Below are 14,256 nucleotides of genomic sequence, written 5' to 3'. Positions count from 1 at the left end.
GCCATCTCCTCCATTGAGCCTACCTTTACATGGTGGCATCATCTGCTCCTGTGACTTCTCGTGCCACCTCGTTGCTGATGACACACTAATGTTTATCTCCTTTTCATCATTCATCCCTGCTTTGAATATGAAATTTCAGGCTACCACTGGCCCCTTCAGCACTCGATGCCTCTCTGCTATCTCATGCTTGACTCCAGTAAAACAACAAGCAGTGGCAAAGCCAGTGTGTCTCACCATTTTTACCTACTGGATTTGCCTATGCTTTTGCCAATGCTGTGTAGCATTGGTAAAAAAAAAAGAGCAAGTCGGCATGTGTGATGAGTTATGCCCATGCATGTGGGCCTTTAGGGAATGATGCGGACATCCTTTTTTTCATTTTTTTACCTGTCAAAGATGGCAGATGCCTTTTAGATTGGTAAATAAAAAACAAGAATTTGCAATGCAATGGGTTTCGCGTATTTCAAACAAGTTAATTTTTATTCTTTGACAACAGCGCCCACGAGCAAAGATAAAAAAAAACATGAGTGGGAACAGAAAAGATGACTTAACAAAATAAAATAAAGTTAGCTTTAAAAAACAAAAGTTTGCAATTTTGTTTGTCCTGCTGGGCACGTTTTTGTCAGTCACAAGCCGTCTGTTTGCGGGGCATTGGAAGTAAGAATAAAATAGTACCTCAATCATGTTGAGAGCAACGGACTGGCACTAATTAAGTTGAAATCAATAAGTGCTTGATCCCTGTTCAACACAGAGGAACAGAAATGATGCCAGATATGCCTTGATGAATTACGAGGCTGTAAAGAAGAGTGCCATGCAAACCAACAAATGGTGAGTGACACGTGGGCTTCAAGCCCTTTACAGAACACAACAGTGTCTTGCATGGGAGACACATGCTCTAGCCCATACTATATCTATCTATATATATATATATATATTTCACCATCGATGATTTCATGACATGCAAGAGGCAATGTTTACCAGCTTCTGTAGCAGGAATGACGCCAGCGCCATCCATCAATTCGAAAGGTGTTTTCTTTTCTTTTCTTATCTCATGTGAAGTACACAGTGCAAAGTGCTATCCAAACATATATACAAATATATATATATATATAGAACCACTAGGAGGTTTCTGGGGCAACAGAGGGGCGAGTGGGGTGAGAAGGTGGGTGAAAGGCAACAGTGAGTGGGTGGGGTTGAGAAAGCAATGGAAGCACTTAAGGGTGGGCCCAAATGAAGCCAACAAATTGAAAATAATAAAGAATAATAAATAATATCAATAAATAATGGAAGTCAGAGAATGGTAAAACTAAAACAGTAGGCGAGCTTGGTGGAAGGAAAAGGGAAGAAACAAAAAAGCATGGGTGTTTGGGGGAAGCAGCACACAAAGAAGAGTGCTAAAAACATGTGCACTCTTATGGAGTGCTGAATGGAAAACAAAAAGATTGTTTCCTGAATGTGAGCAGTGAAAGAGTACAAGTCATCCAATCAAAAGAATTGTGGAGAGGTTATGCTCCTAGGGAGAGACAACAAGAGGAAGGCAAGCAGTTGAATAAGAAGCAAGCATATGCCATAGACAATAACACCAACCAGATGTTAGCAATGGGTAGGCTTTCAGTCCAGTGTACGTTTTTGATATGGTCCTTAAAAGAGGTCTTCCACAAGAAAACAGCTAAAACCTGTCTGGTAGCGAGACTTAAAAACATCCACTTGCCTGGTATATGTGCCCACACAATTGTCTAGCCCAATTACGTTCTCTTCTGACAAGCTCTCATCCTAACCCTCTGCCAAACTAATTTGGTCATTTAGACTGACTCCAGTAGGAGGATGCTGTTGTCATTTTTCACATCAGCTTCCACCACATCCCAGCTATTATGAATGTACAAGATGCACCCTTGCCTTCCCTTTCACAGAGTCAAATCCCTGAACAACACCCTGATCATGAGAAAGCGTGACTGCTGAAATAGTCCTGTAGTCTTAAATATAGCTTCTCTCCACTAGACAACACTGTCATCTTTAATGTCTGCACTCTTTCTAACCTACACATCCTTCTTCCTCAGAGACATGAGGTGAGCTGGATGTCGCTCAACACACAAGGCACTCTTCAACTTCCTCTTGCTTGGCTCCAAGGTAATCCTCATCAGCTCTCTTACCTCTGCCAATTCTTTTCTACTCTGCCATGCATCTAGCACCCTTCACCTCGAAGCCTCCCTGTACTCCATTGACCCTTTGGCTGTACAGCTTCTATTTTCTGGAATGGTCATCTTAGTGACTCTTTAGTAGAGCTCTCCCTTACTACCTTCAAATGTGCTGCTTTTGAAGCATTTCTCTCCAAATTTGAGGAACAATCCTCAAACCTGTCCGCATTGCTACATCTTGCCACCCATCTATTCCACTTCAATTCTGTGTAACCACTCTGTAGTCTTTGACCTTTTGTTTAATATTGCTACTATATACAGAAGGGGCATATTTACAATGTTTTGGCGCAGGGCAGCGCCTTCTTGCTGCTCTGCCCTTCATCAAAACAAAAGGGCAGGAATGCTCCGGATCTGCAAGATACGGCACGCTCCTGTCCTTTTCCCCTGTGCTGGTGCACATATTGGTGCCATGCGCCTGAGGAGGCACCCTTGCATGATGGTGCAAGGGTGCCTGCGTTGCGGGGATGATTGTTTTTGTGCAGGAAGAGGAACCTTCCTACACAAAAACAATCCCAAGAGGAGTGTTCCTCTTTCTATGTGTGATGCAAAATGCAGCACACATCGAAAGAGGAAAAAAACGGGGAGAAAGGAAGATATTTTTACCCGTTGTGTCACTTGGCGTAGGGTTTTAATGCATTCCCAGGTTTACAAAACCTTGTAAATCTGGGAATGCTTAAAAATCCATGGGTGTTGCTATTTTCCATATCTATAAGGCCTTGTAAAGCCACGCAAAGTGGCTTTTACTGGCCTTTTAGATACGGGTAGTCAGCCTGCGCAGCCGATGCATCAAAAAAAGTGACGCATCGGTGGCGCAGGCCCCATGTAACAATGGGCCAGAGTTTGTTCTAATTTTATTCAGAGAATAAATGCAAATAAAGATACTGTAGGAGGCTGGCGTGGCTTGTAGTGAGTACCAAGGGGTACTTACACCTTGCACCAGGTCCAGGTATCCCTTATTAGTGTAGAGGGGTGTCTAGCAGCTTAGGCTGATAGAAAATGGTAGCTTAGCAGAGCAGCTTAGGCTGAACTAGGAGATGAGTGAAGCTCCTACAGTACCACTAGTGTCATATGCACAATATCATAAGAAAACACAATACACAGATATACTAAAAATAAAGATACTTTATTTTTATGACAATATGCCAAAAGTATCTCAGTGAGTACCCTCAGTATGAGGATAGCAAATATACACAAGATATATGTACACAATACCAAAATATGCAGTAATAGCAATAGAAAACAGTGCAAACAATGTATAGTCACAATAGAATGCAATGGGAGCACATAGGGATAGGGGCAACACAAACCATATACTCTAGAAGTGGAATGCGAACCACGAATGGACCCCAAACCTATGTGAGCTCATAGAGGGTTGCTGGGACTGTAAGAAAACAGTGAGGGTTAGAAAAATAGCCCACCCCAAGACCCTGAAAAGTGGGTGCAAAGTGCACCTAAGTTCCCCAGAGAGCACAGAAGTCGTGATAGGGGAATTCTGCAAGAAAGACCAACACAAGCAATGCAACAACGATGGATTTCCTGACGAGAGTACTTGTGGAACAAGGGGACCAAGTCCAAGAGTCACGATCAAGTCGGGAGTGGGCAGATGCCCAGAAAATGCCAGCTGTGGGTGCAAAGAAGCTGCCACCGGATGGTAGAAGCTGTGAGTTCTGCAAGAACGACAAGGGCTAGAAACTTCCCCTTTGGAGGATGGATGTCCCACGTGGCTAGGAACTCTGATGAGCTCTTGCATTCGTTATCTAAAGAATTCCCCAAAGCAGAGACCCTAAATAGCCAGAAAAGGAGGTTTGGCTACTTAGGAGAGAGGATAGGCTAGCAACACCTGGAGGAGCCTATCAGAAGGAGTCTCTGACGTCACCTGCTGGCCCCGGCCAATCAGAGCAGTCCAGTGTGCCAGCAGCACCTCTGTTTCCAAAATGGCAGAGGTCTGGAGCACACTGGAGGAGCTCTGGGCACCTCCCAGGGGAGGTGCAGGTCAGGGGAGTGGTCACTCCCCTTTTCTTTGTCCAGTTTCGTGCCAGAGCAGGGCTGGGGGATCCCTGAACGGGTGTAGACTGGCTTATGCAGAAATGGGCACCATCTGTGCCCATGAAAGCATTTCCAGAGGCTGGGGGAGGCTACCCCTCCCCAGCCCTAACACCTTTTTCCAAAGGGAGAGGGTGTAACACCCTCTCTCTGAGGAAGTCCTTTGTTCTGCCTTCCTGGGCCAAGCCTGGCTGGACCCCAGGAGGGCAGAAACCAGGTTGGCAGCAGCAGCAGCTCCAGTGAAACCCCAGGAAAGGTAGTTTGGCAGTACCCGGGTCTGTGCTAGAGACCCGTGGGATCATGGGATTGTCTCACCAATGCCAGGATGGCATTGGGGGGGCAATTCCATGATCTTAGACATGTTACATGGCCATATTCTGAGTTACCATTGTGAAGCTATACATAGGTAGTGACCTATGTATAGTGCACGCGTGAAATGGTGTCCCCGCACTCACAAAGTCCGGGGAATTTGCCCTGAACAATGTGGGGGCACCTTGGCTAGTGCCAGGGTGCCCACACACTAAGTAACTTAGCACCCAACCTTTACCAGGTAAAGGTTAGACATATAAGTGACTTATAAGTTACTTAAGTGCAGTGGTAAATGGCTGTGAAATAACGTGGACGTTATTTCACTCAGGCTGCAGTGGCAGGCCTGTGTAAGAATTGTCAGAGCTCCCTATGGGTGGCACAAGAAATGCTGCAGCCCATAGGGATCTCCTGGAACCCCAATACCCTGGGTACCTTAGTATCATATACTAGGGAATTATAAGGGTGTTCCAGTATGCCAATGTAAATTGGTGAAATTGGTCACTAGCCTGTTAGTGACAATTTGGAAAGAAATGAGAGAGCATAACCACTGAGGTTCTGGTTAGCAGAGCCTCAGTGAGACAGTTAGTCATAACACAGGTAACACATACAGGGCACACTTATGAGCACTGGGGCCCTGGCTGGCAGGGTCCCAGTGACACATACAACTAAAACAACATATATACAGTGAAATATGGGGGTAACATGCCAGGCAAGATGGTACTTTCCTACAGATACTTTGTGAGATTCCAAGTGTATGTCTAGAGAAGTCCTGTGGGTGAAAGAGAGCTAGTGTGGGAAGTGCCTGTCTGTGCATGCTGTGTGTGGGGAGACGTTTGAGGTGCCTATCCACGTAGAATATCCCTCTGTCGGCATGCTCTCTTATGGTTAGCACTTAAATAGTGTTACAGTCTGCCTCCTGGAAAGTGGCTTCTCCCTGCTACACTCTCTCTGCCTGCCCTTGGTATAGTTAGCATGTAGTCAAAAGTGAGGGTCAATTGTTACACTTTCTAGTTAAACCGAAATAAAGTATTTCAACTAGATGATTACATGGATACCTGTGGAGAAATCATAAATCCCCGGCTGGTCCTTCCGGCTTCCCACAATACACAGGTTCCTTGGTGTTGAGAGTTCTACGGCACTCATTCAGTTGCAGATACCCCAGAGCTCTTTAATTCTGCGACTAGGCGTTTCCTGTGCATTCTAACAACATTTTAACTTTGAGGACAACAAGGATTCCTGAATTTGGTTTAATACTTCCCCGAACTCGCAGGACTTCTAGTTTACCAAGACAATAAATAAACTAAAGCAGAGACGTCCAAAGTAGATGCAGGAGGGCTGGACACGAGCCAAATTACCATGACACGCGTAAAATGCATTGGCATATCTGAAATGGAAATCTTTCTCATTGGTTATCCAGAAAATCCGACATGGATCTTGCCCCGCTAGACCGAAGTTGGACAGCCATGAACTAAAGATGTGTCCAACCAGGCCATCACTTGACCCAGATGGACAAAGGAGATCTGTACACGTGTTCCCTATCATCACTGCAAGCTGCAGGCAGGCTCCCTGCACATTGGGCTGAATTTAAAGTTTACATCTTGGCATAAAGGAAGCATGCTGGACTATTAATTCATATTTGGGGAGCTAGTAAAGATAAAAGCGGTCATTCATTCTCTTAGTGATTGTCTTATTGCGTTACTTTTACTTGTTAGCTTTAACCTGTGGTGTTGTGCTCATTGAACAATGGGACCCTGCAGACACACAGCCTCACAAAGCACAGAATGGCGTTTAAAAAGTGGGTTCTGGCGCCCTCTTGTGTCTCGTAGTGAAGGCATAAACACGGGGAACTAGATCATGTATAGGATTCACCAATTTAAACAAATTTGTTATTTCCAGTGCCCCTAGAAATAAAGAATTAATGTATTCAAGCACGTTACAAAATGCAATGTAAAGCGGTGTTATTGTGTCCTATTGAATGGACTTCGGTTCTTTGAACTTTAAAGGAAACTTTACACAGTGGGATGTGGACGTGTGTCCTTCTCGGGTACAACGATGTCTGCGATGAGTCCCAAGTGACTTTCATTGCCTACTTACTGGTTGTAACGCATGCCTCTTGGATTTTACTGGGGTCGGTTAGCAAAAAATCTCCTCCTTTGGTTATACACTCGGTGGCTTTTAGAATTTAATGTCGCAGTCTGTATCTCGTTGGAGAATCACGTGCGTTTTGTTTATGTACATAAAACTTAAGCTGAGATTATGCAGTTCTAATCACTCCCGTTTGCCAGCGACAAGCATCGAGATTCGTTTATAGTGATCTGCCCAGGGTGACACGGTTTGTTGAAGGAAAGGTGAAGATAAATCGGGTTTAGCTGGCTTCACGGCGGACAGGTTAGCCATTAGGCCACCGCTCTTCCGTAACTACCTTGGAGCCGGAGGCCAATCGGTTCCCATTTAATCACCCTTTAAAGTACCCCCCCTGTTTCCTTCCATGCATTTGTCCGGGCCGGAAGCTCTTTGCGAGGGGATGGCATGAAGGAAAGACAAGTAGTGCTGTAGTGCGCTCCTCCGTAGAAGACAGCTCTTTTGTCCTGGGCGCACAATAAAGCAATCTGGTGATTCACTCGCGGCTCTCCTTGTTGTCTGTCATTCTCTGGAAGCTGCGGCCTGTCACTCTTCCCCTGGCCCTTTCTCCCTCCGCAGTGTAACTAATGGCTCCATCTTGAGCGCCCCCCCCCACCCCCCTCCGCCGCCCTTACACCCACCCACACTGCTCTGACATCATAAATTATCCAGACCCAAATGGACACCGTTCATTAGCGGGGCACTCGGGCCCGGAGCCGAGCTCGCACCTTGTATTAAAAGTTAAAACGCTCCTCGCTGTCACGGAGAGCGGGGGCCGGGGCTCGCAGCGCCGATAAATGCAAATAATAACCGAGTGACCCGGGAGGAGCGCGCAGCCGAGCCATTTGTTGTTCCCGCTCACTTGTCAACAGCGCCGGCTTAAAAGCCTGGCCATTGTGAGGCCTAATCGCACCTGTTGGGCTGACGGGCGGGCAGCTGTCGGGGGCGCCGCGGCCCGGCCGCCCGCACTGGGACATGACATGTCCAAAAGTGAGGAAGGTAAGGCCTGCCCCCGCGGCCCGCCACACCCCTCCGCGCCCGGCAGCGGCCGCTCTTCCTGGAGCCGCGCTCAGAGCGCACGCCTGAGCCCCGCAGGGATGTCACAGGACGGGAGGAGCCGGCCCTGCTGCCTGCTGCCCCCGGAGCCCGGCTGGAGGAGCCCGTCCGCCCGCGCCGGGGCCGGCCGGAAAAGTAAAGCTTTGCTATTAACTTGTTCCCGGGCTGCGGGGTCGCGCGCGGGTGCGTGCCAGGGCTGTGGCAAGGCTGGTGCATGGAGTGGCGCGGCGTCTCTGGTGTGTTCGTGCGTGTGGGTGCGGTGGGGGCTGCGCCGTGCCTTCAGCCGCGTGGAGCTGTGCCCCCGGGCAGCGCTGACAGCTCTTGCCATGGTTTACCATGGAGCTGTGCCTGGTTTGTGTCATTGCCATATGAGCCCGGTGCGACGTGCCACGCGCAGCACTGGCACTTGTGTCACCAGTAGGCAGGAGCCGTGCTCGGACGTGGCTCGTGAGCAGGGCTGGCATCTCTGCCACGGTGAGGCACAGGGCTGTCCCGGGATGTGCACGAGCGGCGTCGATGCCTTTAGCAGCGTGCCGAAGTGCATCGGCGTGGACGGTGGCGCTATGCTCACATGTGCACGTGCCGTCTTGTAGCGCTCTCACGCACGCAGGCATGCCACGGAGCGCTAGCAGGCCAGTTCTTATTTTGTGCTCATCGTGAAGAGGTAGGTAAGTTGTAGTGTTACAATCGATGATTGGCTGTTACATTCGAAAAGGCAGACCTCAAACTCAGAGATGCGTTACATTTATGAGCCTTAATATCTTTGATTGGAGTTGTGGTAGAGTATGTAAATTCATTGTTGGTTTTAGAGAGCTCTAATTCTGTTCTTTTCTATTCGCTAAACAGTGTAATCCTGTGCAAATAATTTGTGTCCTATTTATATTGTCTGCGAAACTGGGTTGCTTAGAAAGCAGTCTTTTGCTGAATTTAGATTTATAATCTGTTCAGATACTTATCTATGTTGAAAAACAAACCTTGCTTTAATTTTGAGAGAAGTGAATCTATATAATGCGAACTAACTGGGTGCCCAGGACTGCACAGGCACACTTTACGTTGTACATTTGCAGTGTCCTTTTGCATGTTGTGTTTAAGAGACAGACTTTGTATATAAAGACTGATAATTGCGTCTGCTCTTAGGGGTCCTTTTAAACAAAGCGATCTGTGGCGATTAGGAACCTCCTTGGGGCAAACATATGGCGCACTTCCTCTGTTTGAAGTCTTTTGACACTTTAGAAGGACCCTGGTTGTCTTGAGATAAAACCCTCCCGTTAAAATGAAACATATGAAGTCTCACGGGATCGGACAGCCAGGAGTGGGGCTCCTCATTGTTTGTTGGCAGAATGTTTGTACAGTTGTCTTTTATGCGTGCATGTGTTCGCTGTTTCGCGGCTGTTTGTTGCTTTTTGTGTTCTTGGCAGACAGGTCTTGGGGAAGTAGCTAAGAGGGTTGATGCAATTGCTGCAGACGTATGTGGCAATCTGGATGACATGGGCACCAGGGCGGGTTTACTACCGAATCGTAGTCTTTCATCCTGCCGAAATTGATAAAGTATGCGCTGTTGAATTACGGCAACCTAAGACTTGTTTTGTACAACAGTGTGAAGCCGAAGGGAGCGCTATACCAGAATACGTTATGTGTTCGTTCATTTCCACGAAGTAGCAGTGAGGTGTGCATAGAATATGGTCTGCCTCTTTGGTAGTACCTATTAGGCGAGGGTTTGGGAAACGCAGACCCTTCGCATGGCTGTGCAGGACATGGAAGACATGGTCTTCATTGGATTTCCTGGAGGAAGAAGATAGGAGATTAGAAACTTTTAGTGAGAAGCTGGTCCTCCAAAAAATACTTGGCACTCATGTCAGGGAAGCCCAACTGTGGGCACAGCCCCAAACATGCGAGTGGGGTGACGAGAAGTTGGAGGGCAAGTATAGCACGGGGGTAGTCGCAGCGTCCTCTGCGCATTATTTCGCACTCCTTATTTGCAGGTAGGCACTGCACACAAACCCTCTTCCCAACCGAGGCACCAGCGTGATGCTTCACGTGCACTGGTCCTCCTCACATTTACATCTGTCTCATGGGCTAATAAATCCGAATTACTTTCCCAAAGCTCGTGTGTTTTACAGTGTGCTCCTCGTTTTTCTTTCTCGATTTTCGCAACGCAGAAGCTAGGGTGATGTCCTTTCTTTTATCTCTGAATGCCCCATGTGCATTAGGGTTCATTAGTACAGTACACTCCCCCTAGTGAACCAGAACAGCTCACACATATACACCTGAAATGCTTTGCAGTCTAAACGGTGCCTCAACAATTTAAGTTGGATTGGAAAAGTCTTTTAAAATCTCGAGGTGTCACCACGGGGACATCAATTACTTCCGGTTCATGTGTTAAATGTTTCCTCTATTGTTCTATGAGACCTTTCCTGAAAGACATCAGAGCGGGGTGTTTATTAGTCTATAACACGGTTACAAAGCGCGTCTACACACATAAACATGTTTTAAATAACAAAGTCGGCTGTTTAGTTAACATTTGTCTACATGCATTTGTTTTTGATGCCTACTATTCACGCTCATTCCACTGGTTTCTCTGTACAATATGCTTGTTGAACTCATGAGGTGATTTTTTCTGTGGTGGTTATCTGTTTCATCTGTTAATGTTGTTTTCATCCCCTAGAGAAGTGTTCCTTGATAAATGTGTTTTCGCTGATTAGTAGCAGGATTATAAAAAAAAGTTTTTCTTCCGTGTAATATTGTGGTTTGCAGGTTAAAGCTTTGTCAGTCACAAGCTGCCTACAAGTAGAATGCAGAAGGAAGGGTGGGACAGACATATGGGAAGTTCAGTATCTTCAGTTAGAAGGCGTATTTTTGGGCTACGTTTTAGGGAAGACGACGCTGTTAAGATTGATTTGTAAAGTCTTAAAATAATTACATTCCTCAAAGAAGTAACTTCTCTTTCTACGCAGAATTTTAAATTGTGTGTTAGTTGGCAGTTTGCTGTTAATGAAAATTCCTCCAGAAAAATATCAGCAAAAATCAAGGGAGTATTTTTGGGAAATTGCATTTTTGCGTAATAAATGCTGTATAAAAACATAAACGTGTTTTACTCTCATAGACCTGTCCTAGTCAGAAGCGAGTTTTGATGCTTTTAAGGAAGTTACATTAGTTCAAGTTTATCCTTACTGATATCAGGCGCCGCCTGTTGCATGGGAGCGCCTCTAACACGCCTGTAAAACCCGTCCAGAAAGAGCACTCGTGCCTTTTCACAATGAAGAGTGAATATTGACGGACATGTGTAAAACTAGGTGGCCCCGCCGTGGGCGCCGGGGAGAGGAGAGAGGGTAAACGTCACGCGAGACTTCAGCCGGCCCCCGGAATCCCATCACTGCACCTTTAACTGCAGCAAGCCGTACAGAGGAGCTCTGTTCCTTGGCGCACATATTTTGTCTAGCTGCAGGGGAAGCTTTGTCCCGGCCGCTCTGACAATAGACTTGAAAGTAAAGCGCGGTGCCCGGGGGGGCCCGCGCCCATTGTGGCGCACAGCGAGCTCGGCTGCCGCATTCCTGCCCCGCTCGGGGCCGGTGGCTTCCACTGACTGACAGGCCTCCATTGCACAGACGCGCGCGGCCACGGCTTGTTTACTCGAAGCCGAGCGCACTGTTGTCTTCAGCTCGTGCAGCTCTGTTTAGAAATGTTTCTTGCACCCGATGTTTGTCACCGGGAGGCAAGAAAATAAGGAAACACACCGGTTTGGAATATGTTAGCGGCGCGCGCGCATAAGGCAGGCTTGGTAAAAGCGCGCGGGCTGGCAGAACACAGGCACGCTGTGTGGTTTCTGTGCTGGAAAGGCCTGCACTAAGTGTCACTCATGCCTCTCTGCATTGCCGTGCTTCCCTGGGGTGAATTGTGGAGATTTGCGGAAGATTCCACTACAGTTCCACCACTTCCAGGGCCCTCTTGGGCCTCCTCGGACCAGAGGGTGTTTCCTCCAGTGCAGGGACGCTTCAGCTGGAGAAAGAAGAGTTATGGCCTGTGTGCGTCTCTAAAGACAGGTGTGTGGCCTAGCCACTGAGTTTGTTACTTAGGGTCCATGCACGTTATGGCTGTAGTCGCAGCAGTTCCACTTTGGTCGCCACCCACTTAGTCTACCGTTGTGTTATTCCTTTTCAAACAAACGTGAGAGCACTTCGAAATTTGGCAAAATATGAGCACCTAAGGGATACACAAAGATGTCATTTTATTTTGTTTTACGGTGAGACGTCTCTCTGGTTTTACTTTGGCTCCGGAGCCAAACACACTTTTGTATGAAATGCTCCTTGCGCCATGCTCCAACAAAGGGCTGGCTTTTTTGTCTTTTATGTTACTGGCCCCAATCCAGCTTGGAGCAACAGCATGTAGCAGATGCATTTACCGTTCACCTGTGATTCTGTATCGAAGACCCTCGAAGGTTACCTCACCCGGCGCGACATTCTGCCCGGGAACACACTGCACGAGGGGCAGGTAGCTCCCCCTTGCACTCGGCGCCGCGCGCACACTGTGCCACAGCAGATTGCTGACAGGCTTCACGTCTGCGCCGCAGAAAGTCTGCAGAGTGAAGAGGGAGACAATGAGGCCTACGCGTTTTTTCCCTTCTGTGCTGAAAATTAACCAGGTTCTAATAATTGTGGGTCCTCTGGGCCAGACAGTTCCTTTGAGGAGTTAACAGGCTGCGCATTTATCCCCCCGGCAGGGGGTAAACACATGTCCAAACACATCCAAATAGGCATAAACACCAGTGTTCCCGGCTAGAGAGGCCTTTTTTCTTGGATGCGGATAATAAGTGCGGCCATTGTTGTGGGCCTGGATCACACTGGGACACTTATCTGCTGCATTTCATTTCCTTGCTGAATGCGGCGGTAATCGTGGAACTGAAAGCCGTGGTAATGGTCTGCCTATCAAAGTGCTGACATGAGTGTACAATTACATTGTTGAATCCAGCCCATTGTTCTAGGGTTTTAGCAGCACTTGTATGCAGCTCTGCGCTTGTGACCCTGCCAAAGAGGGTAGTGCACAAGCTGGGCACACATGTCTTTAACACTCTGACTCCTTATCTCGACACGTTCACCACTGCTGACAAACACACGCATGGTGAATGGTAGGAAATGTGTTGTTTTCCTGTAACTGTACCCCTCTCACACATGCGTGTACACACACACAGTCATAATCGCAATCACATGCTCGCACAATCACTCAAAGTGTGATATGCACCCAGACTCACAAAGACACGCACAGAAACACTCCAACTGTCCCTCATTCAAGCACAAATGCGCACACACTTGCACCCAGAGGCATGCACTTCCATGCACATCTAACTTCTGTCACAATCGCAGTCAGACTTCCAGCAACCTCAGTCTCATACAACCTGTCACATGCACACAATTATTCCAGATTCCACTGATTAACACCGACACACACAGAGACACAATCACTCACATGCTCATGCACACGTGATCACAGTGATCTTCAAACTAATACAGCTCCACACACCCAGGCATAGTCACATTGACACTCACGCACACACTGTCTCACACAGACATATCTGTCAAGCCTGATATTCCCAGAGGCGACACACAGAATTTTGGTCAACCACCCAAAAAGACTCTACTTCCTGTGGCCCAGTCACTTCTTACTACGGTCTTTAGCACATGAGTCAGAGGTCAAAGCGTCATGGTTACCCACATTGTGATCCGGCATCCCCATTCCTGGAGGAAAGACCACAGGGCGAAAATACTGCAGGATACTTTCCCAGTGTGTGGCAACTGTGACCGTTCTAACAATTTTCAACAACTGTTCAATAAAATAGTTTATAACTAGTGTCCCCGGTTTTATGGTATTTGTTTTTGTAACATTTCCATCTGTATTCATTTATATTTATTTTTTGGCCATCCTGTTGGTATTTACCCAAATTTATTTTGTGGTTTGCCAATAATTGAAGTAGTAAAATAGTGTATTTCCAAATGTATTTATCTGATAAACATGCACTTACACGTTACTGCCTGTCACGTTTTAGTAAATTAAGCAGCCAAATATAATAAAACACTACAGCCATAGGTAAATATCAGGGTTATAATGCAAATATATGGTAATATATGCCTGCATTTAGGAAAATCTCAGACCGTGTTTTAACTTTCCATGCCCTATATGCTCAGCTCGTGTTCTGGATATCACAAGAAAGAACATGGAGAGTCGCCCACAAGACGCTCAATTTTCCATATTTCTCCACTCTTAAAAATAAATTCAGGCAGGAAACACATTGTTTTCTGTCTGTATTTATCTGAAAAAATCAGTAATAATGGAAAACTGGTAGCCTTATTTATAACCCACTACTGATAAACAGGACTAATAAAGAACACAGCAAAACAATGTCATAAGATAGACCATGTCACAACCTCCCCACCAAGAGAATCAAACGTAAAACGACCTAACAAAAACAATATGAGTTCAGGGGTAGGTTGGGTGACTGGATTACAAATGATAGAAGCATCTCTTTCCTGTGCCAAGGTAGTAA

The 14,256-nt window shown here is 46.8% G+C and overlaps 1 protein-coding gene across 5 annotated transcripts in view; it reads left to right on the top strand.

Annotated features, from left to right (window-relative positions):
• The window catches only part of SOX5 (SRY-box transcription factor 5), a 451,433-nt gene that overhangs the window by 187,350 nt on the left and 249,827 nt on the right, over positions 1-14,256 (top strand). Inside the window, exon 1 of one of the 5 annotated variants that reach the window (XM_069228575.1) lies at positions 7,353-7,664. The exons of 2 other annotated variants lie outside the window; for them this stretch is intronic. In XM_069228575.1, the coding sequence (XP_069084676.1) occupies positions 7,646-7,664 (19 nt within the window). In that variant the 5' untranslated portion in view covers positions 7,353-7,645. 2 more of the 5 variants (XM_069228574.1, XM_069228576.1) reach the window with 2 other exon arrangements.

This window comes from Pleurodeles waltl, chromosome 4_1, assembly GCF_031143425.1.
Source record: "Pleurodeles waltl isolate 20211129_DDA chromosome 4_1, aPleWal1.hap1.20221129, whole genome shotgun sequence".
In the NCBI taxonomy this organism is placed as follows: domain Eukaryota; kingdom Metazoa; phylum Chordata; class Amphibia; order Caudata; family Salamandridae; genus Pleurodeles; species Pleurodeles waltl.
The sequence above is the reverse complement of the archived record's forward strand: the minus strand, read 5'-3'. Positions and strand labels throughout refer to the sequence as shown.